This window comes from Notothenia rossii (assembly GCF_949606895.1).
Source record: "Notothenia rossii genome assembly, chromosome: 12".
Lineage (NCBI taxonomy): Eukaryota > Metazoa > Chordata > Actinopteri > Perciformes > Nototheniidae > Notothenia > Notothenia rossii.
The window spans coordinates 16,291,734-16,315,052 of NC_136911.1; the positions used below are offsets into that span (position 1 = coordinate 16,291,734).

The 23,319-nt window shown below is 40.5% G+C and overlaps 1 protein-coding gene across 4 annotated transcripts in view; it reads left to right on the top strand.

Moving 5' to 3' along the window:
• The window catches only part of asap1b (ArfGAP with SH3 domain, ankyrin repeat and PH domain 1b), a 48,926-nt gene that overhangs the window by 1,743 nt on the left and 23,864 nt on the right, over positions 1 to 23,319 (top strand). For all 4 annotated transcript variants that reach the window (XM_079660974.1, XM_079660972.1, XM_079660971.1 and 1 more), the window contains exons 2-6: positions 14,990 to 15,062; positions 16,954 to 17,099; positions 18,627 to 18,701; positions 19,140 to 19,189; positions 19,362 to 19,491. In XM_079660974.1, coding sequence (XP_079517100.1) covers positions 14,990 to 15,062; positions 16,954 to 17,099; positions 18,627 to 18,701; positions 19,140 to 19,189; positions 19,362 to 19,491 — 474 coding nt within the window. The remainder of the gene's footprint in view (positions 1 to 14,989; positions 15,063 to 16,953; positions 17,100 to 18,626; positions 18,702 to 19,139; positions 19,190 to 19,361; positions 19,492 to 23,319) is intronic.

Below are 23,319 nucleotides of genomic sequence, written 5' to 3' on the forward strand. Positions count from 1 at the left end.
GCAGAGGAGGACAGTAACCAGATATGTTTGTGTAAAGGAAAAAAAAGCCACTCTTTACATTCTAAACAGCCATTACAGTACCAGCCTTCGCTATCCATCACTTCTATCTCCAATCTTTCGCATCTTTATATATCATGATATGTGTAATAAAGCAACCAAAACAGAACCGGGCCTGTGTCTATTCTCAACCCGGAGCACACTCTGTGTCTGCTGACTGTAACAAGGAAAAGGCTCACATCATGAATCACCTCTCTGGCTCTGTGCCTCTGAACCCAGAGACTGCAGCACCACAAACGAAAAACATCTGTTAGAAAGGGCCGCCATGTGCGCTGGGCTTCAGTAGCTGCTCTGGAATTTTTTGCAGGGATCACATGACATGGAAGACCATTACACTGGTACCATAGAGTGAGCAACATGCTCTTCAGTGTTTAAACAAAGGCAAGATGCCCCTGAAACTTTGAGGCGAGGATATTGAGAAACTAAAGCCGGGATACACCCATCAGACAGAGAAGACACCATCAGCAGCCAGCATTAAGCCATGAAAACTGTTAGATTAGTGTCTGTTTATAATGAAATTAGCTACCCTGTTTGATCCCTGCGTAGACATGTAGGGACTGACTTGCATCATAGACCTGCTGCATTGAAGTAAAACTGCTTTCGGCGTCACTTTGCCTGAGGAGGCGTTTGTTCAAAGTGTTCCAGGCTTTTTTTTACTGAGCTCCTCTCCCCAAATTTAAAGCATTTATTCCTTTTCTTTTCCTCCAAGTAATGTCCTCTGTATGTTGACAAGGTAAATAATGCAAAGGTACGGCTTGAATATTTAATGCTGTAACTTGAGGGAGTGACTTGACACACCGGAGGGTAGTCACTCTCTGAGTCATCATGAGGTGCAAAGAAAAGGAAGGAAAGAACATTTGTTGCAGCATCATTGTGTGTGTGTGTGTGTGTGTGTGTGTGTGTGTGTGTGTGTGTGTGTGTGTGTGTGTGTGTGTGTGTGTGTGTGTGTGTGTGTGTGTGTGTGTGTGTGTGTGTGTGTGTGTGTGTGTGTGTGTGTGTGTGTGTGTGTGTGTGTGTGTGTGTGTGTGTGTGTGTGTGTGTGTGTGTGTGTGTGTGTGTGTGTGTGTGTGTGTGTGTGTGTGTGTGTGTGTGTGTGTGTGTGTGTGTGTGTGTGTGTGTGTGTGTGTGTGTGTGTGTGTGTGTGTGTGTGTGTGTGTGTGGTGGCATAGTGGAAGCGCTGTTGGTTTGTGGTGTGGCTTCTTATTTTGGTGTAATCTTCGGTGCTAAGCAGTCATGATTTGGTGTTTTTTCCACTGCCTTTCCCAGAAATCAGTGTTGGACTTTCTGTTGGTGAAGTTGGAGGGACTATAGTTGATAATCATATTTTGTTCATCCATATAGCAGAGATTATAGCTGCAAGTATTCCCATTCATTAATGTTCTCCCATATTCCAAGAACTCAAAGTCATACAATTGGTTTTCCAAGGACTTCAGAAAACTGCAATACAATCTTTGGATTGTGACCCTAACACATTTGGTTGTGACACATTGTTGGTCAGTTGGTTTCTCTACCAGTTTGTGTCAAAGAAAGATATCTTAACCAGGGCTGAACAATTAAGGCAAATGTTATAAATATGCAATATGGACTAGTGCAATATTCAAATAGTAGGGATCCAAATCATTGTTAAAGGCTACATATTTGTTAAAATACAATTTTTTTTAGTGCCACCTTCAGGACAAATCAACACTTTTGGCATCACAACCTGATACATTCTTACACATTGGAAGATTATGTTTGATTATTTAGTTTGTGACATCTAATACTTTCGGTCAATTAACATTGGGCCACAATTCAAGCAGCATCAGTATTTATTGTCTCCCAAAATGGTATCGCTTTATGTTAAAAATGTACAGATCCTTCCTGCAGTCCTGGAGATGGCTGATAATATACTGCTACTACTCATTTGTACTTCTTTATATTTGTTGTACTACATAACGTTTTCATGATTTTCCCTCCCTTACAGGATTATTTGAAAAAATAATAACAAAAAATCATCTTAAAATACAGGCTTTAATCAGATTTTCTTCTGCTCTGTACAGCGTGTACTATAGTTCAGCAACCCATAGTAATGACAAACAAAAAATCTTTCATGTTACACTGTTAAAATCAGCTTTTATTAACAGAGAAGTAAGTAGAGCAAACATAATACCTCAGACCAACTATAAATACCACAATACCCCCAGAAAATCCTGCTTGTATGAAAATGTCACAGGTAATTTACCTTAAGGCTTTTTGCTTTTTGATATACCATAGGTTATTATTAGCATTTTATAAGCACTTGTTATTCCCCCGTGGGGCATGCATTGTGTCCCTCTCTGCCCCACAGATGGAGCTTTGCGTCACTGGGTTTGCTTTTTCTAAACCACACAGAGCCATAGCAGCGATACAAGGGAAACCCTCACTGCAGTGGCATTCCTTTGAGCATGCCTCTCGCACCACATCACATGGGCTGGACCAGAGAAATGTTGACTTTTCACAGTCATTCTATTCAAGCATGAATAAGCAATAGGCAGAGACCTTTTTATATTTTTGACTTTTATATAACTGCCTTTTCAGTAGCAGAGACACATCACAGAGTTAGATGATAACCTGGAAAAAGCTCAATGAGTTGTTATAGTCCAAACCACTGCGTCGATATTTTTGAGTTAAAATCATTGCTTGAAGTCGTCAGAGTAATTTATAGATTGGGAAAAATGTTCTATAACTGTTTCCAGTAAATTACTTAACATTTCTACAATTTTTTTTATAGCTTTAGTTCATTTATGTCAATATATCTGAGTTAGCGTCACTCCAATCAAAAGTTGGATCTAAGTTTGGAAGAATTAAAGACGTCCTGTGCAGATTGTGACCAATCAATAACATACATGCACAAATGTGGAGGAAATGTGCTTTAAAAGCCAGCAAAGCAAAGAAGTGCAAGACCAACTGAAGCTTTGGGTTTTAAAACAAAGAAGTCGTGTTAAGATAGATTTATGAGGTCAGGTCGCCGCGGTTTTCATGAGTCGAGTGTTCACTTTGAGGTGGGAGAAACTCAGTCTCATGTTCAGTTCTCTGCTTTGGCCGAATCCTCACTTTATCAGTCCATCACTCTTTTATTCACCCACTCAGGCAACAGAGACCGAACAGCTTGGACTGCGATTAAAGTGTCGATTTTCATTTCAGGATAGTCAAGTAATCGTCTCGTCTATACAAGATATGAGGATAGGGAAACACGGCCGTTAGCAGTTCTCCAAAACCTAAGGATGGGACGTCTTTGTTTATCCAGTTTTGTCCAAATTGCAAACTTATTTTGGCAGCAAATATTCACATTTGACCACACATTTTGTATTTCACAGGTTTCAAATGAATTGTGTGTCGATTGCCTATAATACTATTTCATTTTATATAGCCGATGAGTGTGATTCTCTCACAATAAAAGCTATCAATAGTGGAAATTAGAAGTTATTGATCACAGTCAGAGCACGGGTAGGCATTATTATCTAAAATAAACCCTGAAACGGACGGGAGAAAATGAAACACACTCGACTCAACACTCAAGCTGTAGAAACAAGTAAACTTTTGTATTTGATAAAACATCCGGAGGGGATGTTTAGAGAAATCTACTGTGGTTGGAAGTCCACAAATCACCAAACACTTAGAATGTTAATTATCCCAGCTTTAGGTTGTTTGTCTGAAAGCACCTGAGGGCATTTCCCAGAAGACACGCTGTCACGTGAGGCTTCAGCTTGGTCACATGTTTCCTAACATCTAGTCCACTACCAGGGAGTCAGTTGTAACTATATCTACACACATAACAGATAATGTTTAGCTTTCTTTCATATTTGGTCATTAAGCTTTGGAGAATTGGCTGATTCTTTGACCGGTCTTCATCGGGAAACCACCTACGAATTGTATGCACCATAATTCAAAAGAACGAGGCGGGGTTTTATCATACTTGGCTTTACATAACAAAAGCGAGTGCTGGCTATTCAAAGCTCTATTCTGCAACATTTGCAACTGAGGAGCACAGCTGTGTCGGATTCAATTATTAATGAAGTTATGGCTTTTTATTCATCATTTGTCCCCCATGTCACCAAACCCAGTGAATCATAAGGGGTGAGAGAATGGGAGCATTTCTCGTCCCTTGGCACCGTTACTCACATGACATCTTGTTCCAGTTAAAATACACTTTAAAAAAATGCAGTTAAAGTGGTCATTAAAAAGATATTCAAACTTATTTCTGACAATTACAGTGCTGAGGGGGGTTTCAAAGGTCACAGTGACACTTTTAATGGATTTCTTGCTTCTTAAGTTAGAATTGTTGACACGATAATTAGCTAAATACTATCGCAGATATGTAGGTGTACAACTAACATATTTTTGTAGGGTAGCTTTTTGTTTTAAAAGGTTGCTGTTGTCAGAAGGGCTGAAAAACATACACATTGAGTAGTTCCTCATCTTAAATGATTTGCCTTCATGTTATCAATAGAGCTTTTATACTGCCGGTCAAGTGACACTTATTGACCTAAAGGCGGAAATAAAGAGAAAAGGCAAAGAAGTGAAAAGAAGATAAAGGACCAACGTTTTGGGAGAATTTCCTCTGCTGTGTTTCGGTTCCTTGTTTGCTAGCAAATATTTATCACCTGATATAATAGTGCAGGCTAAAGGGCTTTATTTAGTCCATTAGCATAGCAACTTTACCACATAGCCTTTGGCCTTAAACTCGCTATGTCGTCAGAATGTAAAGAAGTGGAAAATCCCCCATTCTGTCATTATTTCAAAAATGGTTATCACTTAAATAGCCTTGTAGCCACATAACATAAGTGTAAATTAAGCCTTAATTGGATGTTTTTATTTGGTGTTATGGTAGTATTTTAGCCGCCACTAATGGATGCTTGTCTGCCATTTTGACTTAGTTGTGTTTACCTCCACCAAGTAGATGCTGTATTGCTGCTGTCAGAAATTCCCAATATTTTCCTACTGGGAAATAACTAGGATGCTGACATGAACTGTTGGAACAATAGCTTCTTATAATTACAGTCTGCACAGGAAAAAGGCATAACTGACAGCTACGGCACCGTACTGGAGTGTTATTTAATTTTAATAAAGCAGCATCCAAGGGAAGGTTCCTTTGATTGTTCCTCTATAAATACCAACAAACCTCCGAGCCATTTTCTAATTTGTTCTGTCTCCCACAGCAGGAGGGGAGACTCTGTTGTGTTGCTTGTTTGTCGGCTTGTTTGCCGTCTGTGGCTGAAATCTGATAATCGGTCTGTGGGCCACAGCTGTTGGCCTACCTTCCTGCCACAGCTGCACTGCGTATATCATCAAGGGCTATTAGCCGGCAGCGGATTAGCCCCGGACCAGACTCTGCCCCGGCACTCTGATCCGCCTGCTCTACCCCAGATTTAGGCGAGGAAGAGGGGGCCAGTGTTCACATCTGTTTGCACCCTACCTCACACGGATAGATGGTGTTTAAGTCTTGCTCCATCGACAGCCATTTTAATCTCTCATGGAAAAACTCTTTGTGCATCGATTTAGCTAACAACTGGGATACATTTATATTATATCTTATACAATATTGTCCGCTTTATAAAGATGGCTGACTTGGGCAAATACAACTTTTGATTATTTTCATCAAATGTATTTAAATATTCTGTCTTTCAAAATAAACAAATGCTACTTCCTTTACAAAAACAGAAAAACTTGTATGTTTCAGGTACATATTGAACCTTGTAGGTAATTATTGTATTTAACAACTTAGCATGTAATGCTAGCATTTGGGCTACCCAATAAGTCAGACAATGAAGGTCAATCAGTCCACCTGATGGACTGAAAATATCTCAACAACTATAAGATGGATTCTTACAATATGTGATCCAGACATTCATGACTTTTAGAGGATTCATCCTGCTGACTTTCCCCTGACTTGACCTTTAGCACCACTAGCTGACATTTGTGGCTCGACTGATGTATCTGGACATCTATTGGATGGATTGCTAAGATATTTGGTACACACGCCTCAGGAAGAACGGAAATACCTTCCTTTATTTAGCACACTCTGGTCAACATTTCAGTTTGTTTATAACTTTGGTTTATAATGGAAAAATCAGCAAACTAATGACATTACCATCAGACTCAGGTGTACTTTGTGTTAAATGCTAAGACGTAAATTACGCTTATTAACACCCTGAACAAAGATGGTGAACATGGTAAACATTATACCTGCTAAACATGTTAGCATTTTCATTGTGAGATTTGCTAGCATAGCTTGGTCTCTCCTCAGTTCAATACTTTGCATTTCTTTTGCTCTTCTTCTATGATTCTAACATTGTTGACTGCCTTGCAGAACCAGGAGACACGGTCGTCCCGTGACATCTTATTGTGGCCTAGGGGGTAAACAGTGCATCTCTTGTCTGTTCTCTTTGGTGGTGTTTGGCCCTGGAGTGTGTGTGTGTGTGTGTGTGTGTGTGTGTGTGTGTGTGTGTGTGTGTGTGTGTGTGTGTGTGTGTGTGTGTGTGTGTGTGTGTGTGTGTGTGTGTGTGTGTGTGTGTGTGTGTGTGTGTGTGTGTGTGTGTGTGTGTGTGTGTGTGTGTGTGTGTGTGTGTGTGTGTGTGTGTGTGTGTGTGTGTGTGTGTGTGTGTGTGTGTGTGTGTGTGTGTGTGTGTGTGTGTGTGTGTGTGTGTGTGTGTGTGTGTGTGTGTGTGTGTGTGTGTGTGTGTGTGTGTGTGTGTGTGTGTGTGTGTGTGTGTGTGTGTGTGTGTGTGTGTGTGTGTGATCTATCAATTGTTCAGCGCACTGCAGCTGAGCAATTGATAGATCTATTCAGTGTCGAATTTGTATACAACCTTTTCCAGCACAGCCAAGTGCATTCAAGCCTGCAGGAGAGGCATTGACAGGCCTTCAAGACAAGTCCATTTAAAGTCAGTGAAAAGTCTAACATCACTTCCTTTTCCACATCATAATAGCAGCTGTCAGAGCTCCACTCGCTGAAAGTACTCACATGGGGAAATCCAAGTGGAAATGTGCATTAAGAAGTTACGCCTTATTTCAGTTCCTCTGTATGTCTAGTTGCTTAAAATATGCGAGCGTCCAAATGGCCTGTGGGAGTGGATACACCTGTGGTTTTGGAATAGCTGCTCGCTCACCCAGCAGAGTCCAATAAAGTGTGAAATTCGAGACTGGTCTGCAGACAAACTTCAAGGAATGCTGTAAAGCTCTGAAGAAGCTGTGACTTTGGCTGGGGAATCATGACCGAGCGGTTGAGCAGGAGTGTTACTCAGAGGCTAGAAAAATAACTTTTCTTTAGATTGCGCGTGTTTATCAAGGGAGCAAATTCTTTGGCAGATTGCCCTAAAGTGCCTTTACAATGTGAGTTGCTGGAGGGTTAGGTAGCAAAGCTGGCAGGCTTATCAGCCGATCAGTGATAAGTGAAAGATTTAAGATAAAAGCTTGGAGTAGTTTATTTTAGGTTATCTTTCATCAACCTACGCAGTGCTGTTTTGTTAGTTGGTCTTTTTCCAGCTGTTCTAGTGTCGTATTGTAGAAATGTGATGAATGATCAATACTCAAACACTCAAAGCAACAAAGTATTCTCTATAAATTACCAAGGTTTTGCCTCATCGTCTCAATTGGGAGGATTAGCTGTCAACCGAATAACTTGATTGGGCATTCAAATGTTTGTTGGTAAGGATGTTACTTTGGACATTATTCTAGCTTGTTGTATGCCAAATGAAAATATGTTGAAATAATCTGCAGGTCTGATAGGTCCTCCATATAGCTTTGGTTGCATCTCTGTTTGTAATTATTGGCATTTCTAGGAATAAAGGATACATTTGAAGCCAAAATCCACAACCATTTATAATTGTTCCTCAAACCCTGACTAGAAATATGTTTCCTGAGTTGTAATGTTTTTGTTCAGGAAACAACCTGTTTACTCTTTTTGTTTTTCTGTGACATATCAAACACAATGAGAAACAGGATGCCAGTTGTCGTTTTTGTAATCATCAGCTGCAATTCCTCCCACTATTCCCCTGTTAATAGCAGCTGCTTCACATGAATAATGACTTCCTGACTGGTAGACACAATACAGATAAAGGTATGCAGCTTTTTTTATGGTACGTTTGGTGAGTGCAGTCTAATGCAGCGGTGTGTGGGTGGGATAGAGAAAACATGCACATTGCTCGAAGAACAAAAAAAAAAAAAGGTAGTGCGCTGAGAGTGAGAGAAAGAGAGAGCAAGCATCGCAGAGGGAAGCCGCCAAATGAAGTGTGAATGTAACGCTGCTGCATGCTTGGCTTGGCTTTTCGCCGGCTGCACGCATGCGTGTCAGTTCCTGTGAGATCTGCGGCAAAGAGACGGCGTCTTAGCAGCTCGGCGACTTGGCTTCATCCAACGTGTGGCCGCACTACACTCAGCACAGGAAGCACACAGCTGAGCAGTTCATTTCTCTATCAAAAATCTGCATGCTAATAGCAGCAATACGTTATGGAGTAATCTCTGACTAGTATTGACGTTCTTAGTGGCCAATAACATTAGCAAGTCAGGATTTATGCATTAGATATAAATCAATTAGAGCAGATATCTTACGACTCAGCGTGTGAGTAATATTTTCCTGAGATTGTTGTATTCCCGCTGTAAATGTATTTTATTCGTAGTCAAAGTAAAATCACTTGGTGATACTGTGCAGAGCAGGGACTGTTGACATTTCATTGTGGTTTGGACTTCCTTGTGGGACATTGAAGTGCTAATGGGAGGTTGCCACAAATGGGAATTGAGTTGGCTGCAAAAAGCGATGCATCAATGAGCTGCATGCTGGAAAATCTGACTCTTAAGTAGGCTGAGCAATACAGGAAGTGTTGCTATCATGATAAGCTGATATTTGAACGTACAGGCCAGGGGTAATATTATGCAAGGTATCACATCTAATGCACCCAGGCAGTGCTATTTCAAAACCTGTTGGTGAAAATCAAATGATGACATGAATTGCTCTGCAGCTACTTTTTTTGTAATAACTGAAATCCTTATCATTTTGGGCTAGCTGCCGGTCGGTCAGTCTGTCAGATACTTTATCCAGACTGAAATATCCTAACCATCTAAGCTATTGCATGTCATTTGAAGTTATAATTTGACTCTTAGTCTCATTGATTGACATAATACCTCATGATAAAGCATCTTGCCAATGACTTAAACAAAAATCAAACATGAGGGGTATGACAATGACAAGGTATAATGTTAGTTTTGCAGCTCCTTGTACTAAAAAGTTTCTAGATGGCATCCAAAATGTTCTTATTTCTCACTATAAAGAAGAACTATAGTTATATACTAATCCCAGTTTAAAAAAAGACAGCTGCGATGGTTAATCTAAAGTAGGTTTCATGTTGATACAAATTTGGGATCCTCATTCATTTCAAAAACATGAATAAGACGAAGTCTCATTCATACTTCTCGTTTTCATTATCCATTTCAAATGCAATACATTAGTCATGTGGTTGTTCTGATACACCTCTTAACCAAAACCACTGGCAGTCAATCGCTCTCTTTCAGTACCGTGTTTCTGTGTTTGTGTCGAAAAATAGGCCATCCTACCTCAGCTGCTTTTGAAAATGTTACATCCTCTCATTTTTCCCATTCCACTTGGAAATCTGAAGGCCTCTCCTGCTGCAGACCCAGAAAAAAAGGATGTGCATTTGTGTCCTGCCAATGAAAGCAGCTCCCCGCCCTTCCTGCTTGACTCATGCCACATAGACTCAACAGACAGACACATAGACTCGACAGACAGTGATATCCTCTTTGACTTGTTCCTATTAACAGAACCTGAAAAGCCATTATTGCTGTAATGTTCAGTATGTGAACATTTTCTGTATTCAAGTGTATCCTTCAGTTTAGCTGTGAGTCAGAAAGGATGTGACTGAATGAAACAGGAATCAAACACACATTCCCGTTTCTTCTTCTGGGAATTAATCAGCATAACAGCAATTCTGAGAGCTTGGGTGTCTGATCTTATCTGGGTGAAAAGTAAAATCTGCCACAGTGGCATAGTTCAGTTCTGCTGACAAACAGAGAGCAGAGTTAGTCAGAGCTTCCCAAAATCTCCACGATGAAGAATGTTGAGCTGACGTGTGACACGGCCACACCACATCTCCAAGGTTACCGTACAACCACAGCGACAGTGCGATGCCAAATGCCGAAGTGGGAAGGATGAGTTCAGAAAGGAAATGAGAAAGACGACTAACGGGCCATGAAAGGGACAGAGCAGGAGTCTTAAGAGTGGATCAGCAGACGAAGAAAAACACCCAGAAAGCGTCTTTTGTTTTACTCTCCAGCTGTCAGCGGAGAGCAGTTAGTGTCATTAGACGGAATGCTGACGACCCGGGACAGGACACCGACAAGCCTGGCCGCTTCCTGCTTCCTGTCAAAGGACGGCTGCAGGGGAAACGGCAGTGCTGCTGAGTGAGGATAAGGCCCGGGGCAGGAAGCGTGAAGCTGAGACGGCCTCCAGCCAGTCATGCCCAGTCACTTCAACCACCAATCTCCCCCAAGGATTCAACCTCAACGGCATGACTAGGTGCGGTTGTTTGGGAACCAGGAAGTCAGCCCTATTAACCCCTTTAGTCATATGGGTTCCTTCAAGGGTTATTTCTATTTTAACTTTGAAATAACAAACGGACTCTTGGGAATGGCTTGGTTTGTCTGACCAAAAGCCCAGAGCACCAAGATGTTAGCTGCACGCTCCCAACGTTTGTCGGTTTTTGGCACATCTCTGTTGGATTCATGGACTAAGACTATACTGTTTTGTTATATTTCCCATCTTTAGCAATCATGTGCCAGGTTTTGTATAAAAGGATGGTGATTTCCCCCCCACTCTTTGTCCTCAATCAGTCTGCTTTCATTGAAGATATTTGTTGACGATGAAGTGGTTTGTGGGTGCCAAGTGCTCTTCAACCGCAATTTATCTAAACCTGCATCAATTGCAGCAGTCATTTAAAAAAAGAAAGCTGAACTATAAAAACTTCCCTGCTTTCCAGCCTTTAGAATATAAAGTAATGCATTTACTTTTGGTTATTTATACTGTTGAACAAAACAATAATGTTGAGTTATTGACTATTTGATTGCTTTTTTAAACCACCAACTGATAATCTTACATCATCCAATCTCATGTCAGATGGATCTATGTATTTGGTGTCAACCTTATTGACCTTACAATCAATACCAAAAAACAGCACTCAATACTCTGAGGCATCAGTCCGCCCAGCCTAATCAAAGCTCTCAATTTTTTAATGATTGCCTTTGTGTGCTTTAAGAAGTGAATATTTCACTTAAAAAAAACATGTTTGAACAGTATTAAAGAGCTTTTCCTGCGTCCTGAATTTGACCGTCATACATTTGACAAACTTTCGGAGCTCACGCTGGGTATAAAATCTGTTCCTTCTGAGAAACCATGCGCCACCACCGCCCTTCACCTCCTATAAGCTGGCCCTTGACCTCCTTGGCTCCGTTTCTGACAGACTTCTACTTAAAAGCATTCTGACACTGACATGTTGACTTTCAGAGCACACATGGTTCTTCATGATAGATATTCCTCAGTGGAATAACAAAACTTATTTTATCCCTTGTTTTTTTTCTCTAAATAAATCGTTTGCATGCGTCACTTGGACAAACGAGCGCAGATGTTTTTGGCATTGTCACACTTTCAAATCCCCCCAGGTTGATTGGGAGCTTGCCATTGGTTCCTGGCAGACAGATACAATTTGAATATATTCAATAGTTGTCTGCATTTTGGAGAGCTGAGTTTGGATGCATTCTTTCCTGTTGCCAAGGGGTTTGTAAAGCATGTGTGCCAAGACAGTGCTATTTCATTGATTCTTTTTCTCCCACTAAAAATATGAAGGATAAGAGCTTTAACAAACCCTATCTTCAAAATACATTGGTATCATTTACCATTTAAAGAGTACTGGCCAATGTATGAATGAGTCTTCTGTCTTTGTATACAACATAAACAGCACAAAGCATTTCTTTAATCAGATTCGTATGGACAATCTCACCATAAATCCAAATAACAAAACAGCTAAAGAAGTGAATCTGTAAAGGCTGTTATATTACTGCTGAATATGTAATTACAAAAACAGACAGAGTGGATTATGGGTGACCCCTTGGGTGGCAGTGCCAGCTGCTCTCAACATGAGCACCACAACGCCAGGCAGCCTGCTCAGCCTCTTGTTCGTGCTCTTCATCCTAATCAGCACACGGCACTGCAGCCTCTGAATAATCACAGATTGACTTTGAAGACGTTTCAATGAAGACTGACTACTGAGTGACGAGGGGGGGGGGGCGGGGTTTGTTGTGTTGCGGAAAGAGCGAGTGACGCAGCTTGTTAGTAAATGTGTCGGCTGCTATGGGGATCTAATGCAGAACGTATCCAATCATTTAGCTGGATTCGCTGCTATATGAAAAGAAGTCTGCTGATTTATGTTTTATTTGCTTTAAATAATTCACGTTTTGAGTCTATTAATAATTGAAACTATCTCTCACAGTTACAAGGAACCTCATGGTGACGTCTTCGAATTGTATTTGATCTTTGAAAACCCAAGATAACCACTTCGCTTCCCATGTTTTCGGGATGAGCAACCTGAGCTTCGTAATCTATTAAGTATGTTTTTATGCTCTTTGAAGATTTTAATTATAGTGATTATTGAGAGAAAACCCATTTTGGCCAAGATAATGGTACTACAAACATATGCACAAGCTTGCCTGGCCACTGTTTAGACAAACACAACTTAATAATGAGGGGGTGTGTTGGGCAGCAGAGTTCCCATATCCAGGGGGATCAAAGGGCCCGGCCCCTGGCAGAAAGGGCCCTGCAGCGGGCAATCTACTGCTGCCATAATTGGGGAAGAGCCATGTAAAGCTGTCCAGGGCAGACTGAAGAAGCCTTAATTATGGTGCAAAATGTAATTAGCCTTCTGTTGAGTGTGTGCGCTTTTGTTCTTAACCGCTTGACCTTGATCTAATGGTGTGTTTGCTGGTGTTTATCATCCATTACAAGCAAACATGGCAGTAATGCTTCCATTCCCTCTGGTTAGGATGGTCTGCATATGAAATCATTGTACTGTCAGGACCAATTAGTGTGATATCTACCAATACCAGCTCACATTTTAAATCATTTAGTGGAAAGTCATTCCGGTGCGTTTGTGTTTTACTGAGTTTCTGAAGCATCTCCCGATGGTCTCTGCTCAATATAAAACAATAATAAACGTCACACAGACAGACAGCGTTTTGTATGACAGGTGGTTTCCTTGTTGTTGCAGAGGTTGTTGAGCACGCAGCAGGAATAAATGCTTGACCTCAATTTTGCTGCATTCTCCATTCATGAGGCAGATCGGAGCGTCCTGTAGCATTTAACTTTAATAATCCCAAAAAAGAAACGTCCTCCTTCTATTTCATCACACGGTGGTTACAGATGATACTCTGTGAAAAAGGGATGGTAAATAACTGCTGTAAAGAGAATAACAGGGAAGGTGTTATGGAATAATAGGGTTTTATCACTTATTGGACATATCGTGCTTGTGGACAAATGCATTGGGATTTTGTATCCATGCAGGCGTAATGTACTTTCATGTATGCATTCAGAATGTCCTCAAAGTCAAATTAAGTAAACATTTCTTACCAAGAGTTCAAATTGTTTCCTTTACAAAAAATAAATAAATAAAATAGCAGTTAATCTGATGGTAAATCACACTGTTTAAGGTTTAAATGTGGTTTAAATTAAACAATTTCCAAACATGTAATCAAGTGATTGAAAGTATCAGACAGTCTATTATCCACATTTTTTAATAAATGTGTCAACAACAATGTACCATATTCACAAATAAGAGCGCATTATATCTGCTGATTGCAAACGATTCCTTTGTTATTAACATATAATAATATCATCGTAAAATATATTCATTGAAAAAGGCAATAAAAACAGCAAAAAAGCTCAAACTTAGAACAAAATTAACAAATGCTTACAGATGAGGTTATGAGAAGAATAAATAAAAATGAAAGATTATTATAAGACTGGTTGAAAAAGAAAATAAATGGCTTAAAAATCTAAATGCAATTGTAAGAATATATGCTAGTTAAAAATGTCACATGTCTTCCTCGAGTGAAATGTACTGTGTTTAGCTTTCAGGGCACAAATCATGATGTGTTTGAATGTGTTGTAACTTCAGATGTAGTTGAATTATTCTCTCGCAGGGAGTAAGCTGAGCGAATACGGGCACATGCTGAGTCTTTCTTTATGTGGATGATGTTTATGATGATGAATTTTCCTTGTGCGTGAAGCAGTTTTAAGCGAGCGGTAAATCAGTTCAAGGGTCAACCTAGAATGGCTTTGTCTTAAATAGCGTTGCAGGATTTTCTCTAAATATAGATATGAATCTTCGCTAAATGAGTTACCACCAGTGTTATGATGTATGGTGTCTTTGGAAGTGGTTTTCTATTTATATTGGTCATTATTTCAACTCCCATGCGCTTTGGGTGCTGAACCCGGAACATTAATCTCTAAAAAATTGCAATAAAGTGAGACGGATAACTCACAGTAACAATAGGTCACTGACTGTGTTTACTTTTCTAGCATTAATGTGTTTCATTATGAGTAATTATCCGAATAAATATCCTAAACAATTAGAGAACCTGCTTATTTATTTAGCTTTGAGCACAAAGGCTTTGCTCCAGCTGTTAGAATTGAAATAATAAAAATACCATATTCAGGTCCAACACTGTTTCTTAGCTTTACTGAATGTGAATGGTTTGAATTACTGAGCAAATATTGTGTTAATGCTCTAAATTCTTCAAGTTTGCTGTAGCATTAAATCCCCATTATCCCTGACGTCCTATGATATTAATGTCTTCAATATGTTCTTCAAGGATGAATAGATTTTTTAAAACTTCCTCTCCTTTTTTTTCTAAGGCGTTGGACCAGGATCGAACATCTCTGCAGAAGGTGAAGAAATCAGTGAAGGCCATCTACAATTCAGGACAAGGTGAGACTGTCTGTTCTAAATATACCAGGCCTTAGCATGCTTTAGCTGATGGTTGGTTACGTACTCATAACCCTTTCCAAAGAAAACCCCCAGAGGATAACCCAGGATCTCTAAGATATATTTCATACAAATGCTTTTTTTCGTTGTTGTCCAGGACATTGCCTTTTGTGGAACAGATGGCGTTTTGTGTTTTCAGGCTGTCCCAGAATCCGACACCTGAGTTTGTTTTGCTCGTTGCTGTGGCACGGATCCTCAGTAATTTTCCACAGAATGCTTTTGAGAGCAGTCTCCACCCTTTAAATTGACAGTTTCAGCTGCGTGTCTCCCAAATAGAGTGTGGTTGCCCTCCAGAGAAAAGACAGCCTACCTTACTGCCAGTGTGACTCTTTGTATGAGAAACTCTAAAAGCCTCATAACAAATGGAACAACTCAAGTCAAATGTCTTAGTTCAAGCCACTTGCTTCAGTAGTTAGTGGCTTTGGCTAAATCTAGTGGTGTTGAGCAAAAAAAAACTGTATATGATCTCAGAATAGAAATAAGAATGGGATGTTTTTGCCACCTGCAAATGTAAGAAATGGTTAGAATCTGAGAAAAACAACATTTTGTAATCTTTAAAATATCAGTTATGGTTTATATGGAGACACAACAACCACTTATATGTGAAATAGAACTGAATATGATTGATTTCTATTACAAATATATATAAATAAAGGCACGTGGAATGTGTGGGCAAGTATATGCTAGCACCATCTACCAAAGCTAGCAGGCATAGCCATCACAGCTAATAAAACCTACTATAAAGAGAGCTAATTGCTGCTAGTAAACACATTAAATGGCTGGAGCAGACCATAAACAGTGTCAAAGATTTGGTTTGATTCCAGGAATAACATTCACACACACAAATACTGAATCCTTACATATACATTCAGTATTTTCTTGGCCCATACATGCCAAACAAACTAGGTTTTTGAATTTCAGTATGCCAAAAGATCAAAATGGCTGCTGCAGGAAGGAGCTCTGCAGGGTGTTACTCTCACCTGACCTCCCTCTCAGGACTCTTCCTCAGACTTGGCAACCGCGTGAACATCACTCCCCCTGCAGCCCCTCCCCATCCATCACAAGGACAGATGATGCTGCTGTTTGACTGATGCCTCCAGCTACCTCTCACAGAAAACCACACGTCTCGTTATGCTGACATTTCCTGCGTATCAGCACGACTAAATATAGTCAACATTTATAAAACGCAGTCTCTGTGGAGCAGCACTGATCAGAAATTCCTGGTGAAGGTCACGTGTTATTGTATTACTTAAGTTGGTGCACTGATGAAGGACCTTTCCATTGGAAGGATGTGTTGAATATTTCGGCCATTATTATGAACATCACAAGTAGATGTTAGAAGATTTATAAGCTTTTTTCCTCCAGGTGTTTTCCTGTGTTGCTTTTTCGAACAAAGAATGGCATTTCACTGATTTCCTTTTTTGTTCTGAGCCCTTTTTCTTCAATTGTCTTTAACTTATATTCTTGTTCAAACCGTTTGGATATTCTTTTAAGAGCTGTGACCCACGGAGTCAACTTCACCAGCAAACTATCTGTATTCAAATGTAAAACAGACACTATGTGATAAGAAAACCGGCCATCTTTTTGTACTTGACAGTTTTTAATATTCAGATCTGCGAACACATTTCGGTTGGTAATACAAAGTGCTGAGGTTTGACACCCAGCCAACCATTCCCTTTGTGACCGTTGCACCTGCAGCTAACCACCATCAAGACATGCAAATGCTATCGTCCACTTCCTTCCCTGTACACATGCTAACCATGCTAATCAGCAGCCAGACTTCTGGGCAGTTAACTGACCAGTGGTCGAACCTTCTCCTCTGTTTCCCACACAGACCACGTCCAGAATGAAGAGAACTACACTCAAGCTCTGGATAAATTTGGCAGCAACTTCATCAGCCGGGAAAACCCCGACCTGGGTACGGCTTTTGTCAAGTTCTCCTCCCTCACCAAGGAGCTGTCTGCCCTGCTGAAGAACCTGGTGAGTCCAACGTAATGACAGTCAAATGTTTCAGAGAGCTCTATGTGTGCTTCTCCTTACATGGATAGAAAGAAGAATACTTTCTGAAGAGAGTCTCTGTCTCTACTTCTAAGTGGTTTAGGATTTGGGATTAGGATTAGAGTAGAGATGAGGCTAGTAGTGGGGAAGGTCAAGAGGTTATTAATGCTGATTCCTCACAGAATAAAGGTTCATCAGTCTCCACACTCAAAACTGTAAAATGTGCCTACACAGTGAGTGCTGTCATCTCGTTTGGACGGTATAGCTGACTGCGGCTGTATCCACCCCCCGAGCTTTGTGTTATTTTCCCCCAGTCGCAGCTCTTATCTTCCTGCCGTGGATTTCCCCTGACGTTTCTGTTGAATAATGTGTCCTGTTTGAATCCTCTGTGAGTGATTGTTGTTAGAAGAAGAGCCAGTCGCCGCTCTCTCCCTCTCTTCCTGTGTGGCTGACAGCGAGATTAGACTCCATGAATACACTCGGCAGCAGCAGGAACAACCGTGTGTGTCCTTAAACGTTCCTAAATCATCCACCAGTTGGCGCTACTTTCATACCTGCAAAGTGAAATGATCCCTACTCTTAGTTTTCCCCTAGTTTCTATTTGGAGTGTTTTATTGAGTGACTTTTTTACACTTCAATATCTACGCCCCTAAGGCTGCTGGTATGTGCGAACACTGCAAATGAGAATTGATGAATTGTGCTTGTCCTAGATGTTCTACATGTGTTATCGGCTTAAATGTAAGGATTTTATAGATGCATTTGGCCTTGGCTTTATCAATGGAAATTCCCCCCTTTTTTTGATAATGCTGCACTAAAAGACCCGCTTCCAGGATGCACACCGGCAGCCGGCCAGTAGTGGATTGATCCTGACGTTGGACATATGCAAGACAGGCACTTAAGAAGCACATTAGCCCCCATTAGGGGTTGTTTACTTCCTTGACCGTGTGTCTGTGTGGACTTGGCTAACAACAACAGGGACTTAAATGCTTCGTACTGATGTAAATGACCTTCCTGATCCTAATGGTTAGAGCTGCTGAGCAACCCAAGTACTTGGCAACATGCTAATTCTTCAATAGACTAACTTGCACTTTTGCTATTATGTTGCTGATGACTTCAGTCAGCCGTATGCAGAATGTGTCAATGATGCATTGTGGGTAAAAGGATAAGGCCGGCTTGATTTTTCTCCTCAAAAGACAACAATTTGAACAATCCACCTTTCTGTACTTAACAGCTGCCATTCCGTGTCTACGTTACTCAGACCAATAAAGCTGCACTAATCAATATTTTATATTACCAACGGGTCAAATGACATGTCACCCAGTGTATACCATGTGGATCATTGATGTTTTTTTATAAACAAAACAATGGATCTCTGGAGTAATGAATTATATCGAGCAACACAGACAATACTTGTTTGTGAGATGAGTCCAGCCTGTGTGATGTTATCTGTGATTTATTGTGGCAACAGCTACATTCTAACTGTAATTATAAATGTGTGTGTACTCACAGCTCCAGAGCCTCAGCCACAATGTCATCTTCACTCTGGACTCGCTGCTGAAGGGCGATCTGAAAGGCGTGAAAGGGGTAAGGTTTACTGTAAAACATTTTCTCTTCTTGACATTTTTTTCTTCCCTCCCCCGCTCCTCTCACGGCAAGGCAGGGAAAAAATAAACGCCTCGTCAGCAGATCTCTCTTTTAACCACTGTAAGTTGAGTGTAAGCGAGAAGAGGCCATGGACACGGGGGAGAGTGCTCTGTTTAAAAGCTCCCACTGTAAATCTCCCAGAGAGTAAACACTGTCTTTGAGTTTTGCTTGAGGCGGGTGGCGAGTAACTGGGTCATGAACCGTTGTTGTTTGGGGTACAAGGAGGGGTGCGGTCGCTCGCCAGACGTCCAGAGCATAAATAAAATGAGCTGAGGGAGGCATTTGTTGGAATTCTGGTAGTGATCCAACTCTGCGAATAACTCCGTCCCCACGGTGACCTCTCTGTTTGCTGATGCTTGTCCTCCTTTGTTCCCGCAGGACATTAAGAAGCCCTTCGACAAGGCATGGAAAGACTACGAGGCCAAGTTGTAAGTGGATAATTAAAGTTGCACTTTTGCTCATTAAAGATGAATAATGAATCAAACAGGGTTTCTAATGCAGCAGTATTGTTTGCGTCCGCCAGAAGATATTGCATACACAAACCTACACTGATGATGTAAAGATATAGAAGAATAGTCATTATCCTTTCCTGTGTGACAGTACAAAGATCGAGAAGGAGAAGAGAGAGCACGCCAAGCAACACGGCATGATCCGCACTGAGATCACCGGGGCTGAGATCGCCGAGGAGATGGAGAAGGAGCGGCGTCTCTTCCAGCTGCAGATGTGCGAGGTAGGTTGTGAAATTAAGCTACGTTAAAATACATTTTTGGTCGGCATCAAACATCAGAGGAACCCAGCCGTTAGCCAGGGCCACATTACAGGTTAAATGCCCACAGCACAGCATTGTGATCCGTCCACATATCCTCTTTTATGATACTGTCTCTTTGTAAATCACAAATTCACCCTCACAATGAAGCGTTTCATCCTATTATTTTTGTATTTGTATGCATTATTTGGACTGAATGAGGACATTATATAACCGATTTATTATGGCTCATGACACTCAAATCCAACCGTTTCTTTAATGTGGTTCGTCCTTCTTTGAAGCAACTTGAACCCGCCAACGCAGTGCTATTTTTGGTTTGAGCACCCACTTATTAAAATCATATATGTATATGTATGTAAAGTCTTCGGTGCCAGCTGCATTTAAAGGGAGTCTTAAGCTCCAGTTGACTTTTTTTCTCTCAAGATAATTTGAATAATTTAGAGAATATCTTTAAAATTCCTGCAGCTCCACATGTAGGGATTACAGCAGCCCCAAAAGATACATTAATTAATGAACAACGCACGACTGAATATAACATTAAACATCTCATGGTCAGTGATGAGTTGATATTTGAGCAGCTAATAATAAAAAGTAAAACTGTTGGACATTAATTTAAGCGTTTTCAGATGTTCTTCAAGTTCAGTGGACTTGTTTGCTTCCCAGCGTGTTGTGACACAGTTTGAGTTATCTTCCATTTTATCGCTCAAAGACTAACACTTAAAGAAATCCGACTGCTAGAATTAAGTGTAAAACAAATGTGAGTTCTTTATGTGCTCAAGAGACTCAGAACAAACTGTTAGATCTCACTTTCCTTTGCCAAAAATCCTCTCTAGTCGTGGGTGGTGACGCCTACGCCTTGTTCACTGTTTTATCCTGTTAGGATTTTTGACTCAAATTACGTAATGGGCCGATGCCGGTGCACTGCTGCTGGTTGTGTGAATTATTCACAACAGAACTTTCTGCAGTCCTTTTTTGGCCTCCCATGCTGAGCTGCCCTCCTCTAACAGTACGTATGTCCTGCACAGTATACTGTATAGAGCCCTTACCAAAAATGTAAAACACTTTTGTTCCTTTTGCTCATATTTCCCACCTGTGTTCACACTTTGTAGTCTGCCGCAGAACAGGTCTTTAAGGATGTCAAGTTTATCTGAATGTTTTCGAGAAAGTGGTAAAAATCAAACAAGTGAAACGGATAAGAAAACAACAGAAGAAAAGATAACTCCAGCCATGCTAACAGAGCTAAGTGCTAACATTAGCATGCTCACACTGCCAATGCTAACATGCTAATGTTTAGCAGATATAATGTTTTCACTAGCCTGGTTAATTATTAGCACAAATTAAAGCTGCAGTTTACTGATATTTCATTAGTTTTGCAGTATATGGTTATCTAAACGCTAAAGAGCCACATCAGTAGCGTGGCTTAAACAGGAATGTATTAAAGTTAATTAGAATCGTCACAGTATGAACCCTGGCATCAAATAAGCAACCCTTATCTCCAAATAATTTGTATCCCTTCTCGTGATGCCAATTGCAAGCTCTCTTGGTTGTCATGGTCAAACACAACTGTATTTCTTCTATTTGGTCGATATAGCTATGTAAATGATGAAGATGTAAATATGCTGAAACTCAACCCCTGTTAATTGAGGCTACATTTGTTAAAAAACAGATAGACACATACGTTTTTAGAAGCATGTTTTTAGGATGTTGGACCAACTGAATCTAAGAATATGCGTATCATGTTCAAACTACATTAACGCTAGCATGCAGCTGTTCACCCCGCACTGTGTCTTTGCTGTATATCTGTCCCCCTTTGACTCTGTCTCTTTTTTATTTTAGAACATTTGTTCAACACTCAGTGTATTGTACATTTTTGTAGTCCGCCTCCAGTTGATGTTGGATGCCAGGGTTGTAGCTCCCACGTTGTATTAGCCCTGGCTTCCTCTTTCATTGGCTGCCTCATGTCCATATTTGATTTAAAATGTCTAATGACCAGCAGAACTTTTCATGTCTATGATGCTGATTTGCTGTCCTCACAAGACTGCACGAGTCCCGTGAACAGTGCATGTTGGTTGTTCCGGGCTGAAAGCAGCAGACAAAAGGCCTTTGTGGTTTTGGCCACTAGATACTGAACCAGCCTCTCTATAAATGGTGGTTAGTCGACTTTGCGGTTTTAAAAAATCCTTAAATGGCTCTTTTATGCGAGCAGAATTGAATCATTTCTATACATAGGCTATATGATGTGTTTCAAGCCAAGTACAGTTCAGTGTTTAGGTTAAAACAAATGTAAAGCCAGATATCCCATCAGCTGCTGCTGTATTTAAAGAATCATTGCTATTGAGCCTCTGATCTGACCAACCTCTTCAGATAGCGGTTTGTTATTGTGCCATATGATATAATGTAATAAAGGAACCATCAGAATGATTTCGCCATAGCTATCTTGTTATTCTTTAATATATTTTGTTAAATTTGGAATGATATAGCCATTCATAATTAGTACTTAAACCATTTTTTTGGGCATTTGATGTGAGAAGGTTTTTATTAGTCAAGGATTGTATTGTCTGCGTTTGCTAAACACCCTCATCATATCTGCGCACTTTAACCATTAGCATATACTTTATTGATTTTCTAGATAATGTACTTTATTTTGCTAAGGTATACGAGCTGAAGCAGTTACTTCAATAACTTCAATTCACCATTTGAGTCTTTGTATTCAAAATATGAAGTCCCAGTTTTCCGTATATGTTGCTCAGTCAAAATCATTGATGTCAGTAAATTGCAGATATTTTGTCTCAAAGCAATTTTTTTGAAGACGATTCAAGAATTGTTAAAGCATTTCTCTATTCTCTTTTGACGTTACCATTATAGGAAATGATTGTGAGTGACAGCCTTATAATATGAACAACTTTGATACCGGAATGTAAAAATGGAATGCTGATAAAGAAGACGTGATCAAATTGCACATTAAATACCTACTTCATAGGCGAAACATTTTTGTGTTACATCCTCCACAGAGTTATGTAATTTATCTGTAAACCAATAAAAAGAGGAGACGGAATTATCAAGACATTTCCTAAAATCAACAGTCATCAGAAAATAACTCCAAGCGTTGCTGCTGTGTGAGGGCGAGTTGCTGCAGTCAGTGGTACAATCTGTTCATCCCACTTAACCTCATTTCTCTGTGTGTGCGTGCACTCTCACGCTCTCTCCCTCTCTATGTTACTCAATCACCAGATTACTGGATGCTCTCCCTCTCTCGCCCTTTTCATCCCCGCTGATGGGGAAGGAGTGCGGAAAGGCCGGGCTCAGCGCTCTGCATTATGTCCTGCTCAGACACGGCGATGCTGCTCGTTCGCACAAAAGAGTCCGAACACGCACATTGCGGCAGCGCTCTCCGAAAACATTGAAGCCGCAGACAAAATGTAGATAATCTCCCATCCAACGGGCGCTGTCAGCCAGACAAAGGGACAGCACATGCATGCATACACACGTATACGCACATACACATGCACTCATGCGTACACATGCATCCTCGCACGTGATGTAAGGAGCAAATTGAAACCGTATGTTGGAAGCTTTTGTGTGGATGATAAAATCTCACTGTGAAGCTAAAAGTGGTCTGACTCTTTCAAAAATCTCCATGCTGTAGGATAAACTCACATTATTATATATTTGTTTGTTTTGTGGGAGCCTTGCCTGAAGATTTGTTGTGAATGTTCAGACACTCAGACTGAGCATGCCGTCTACAAAGCACTTCCTCTGGAGGCTTTTCTCTCTTTTTACGATGCAAATATC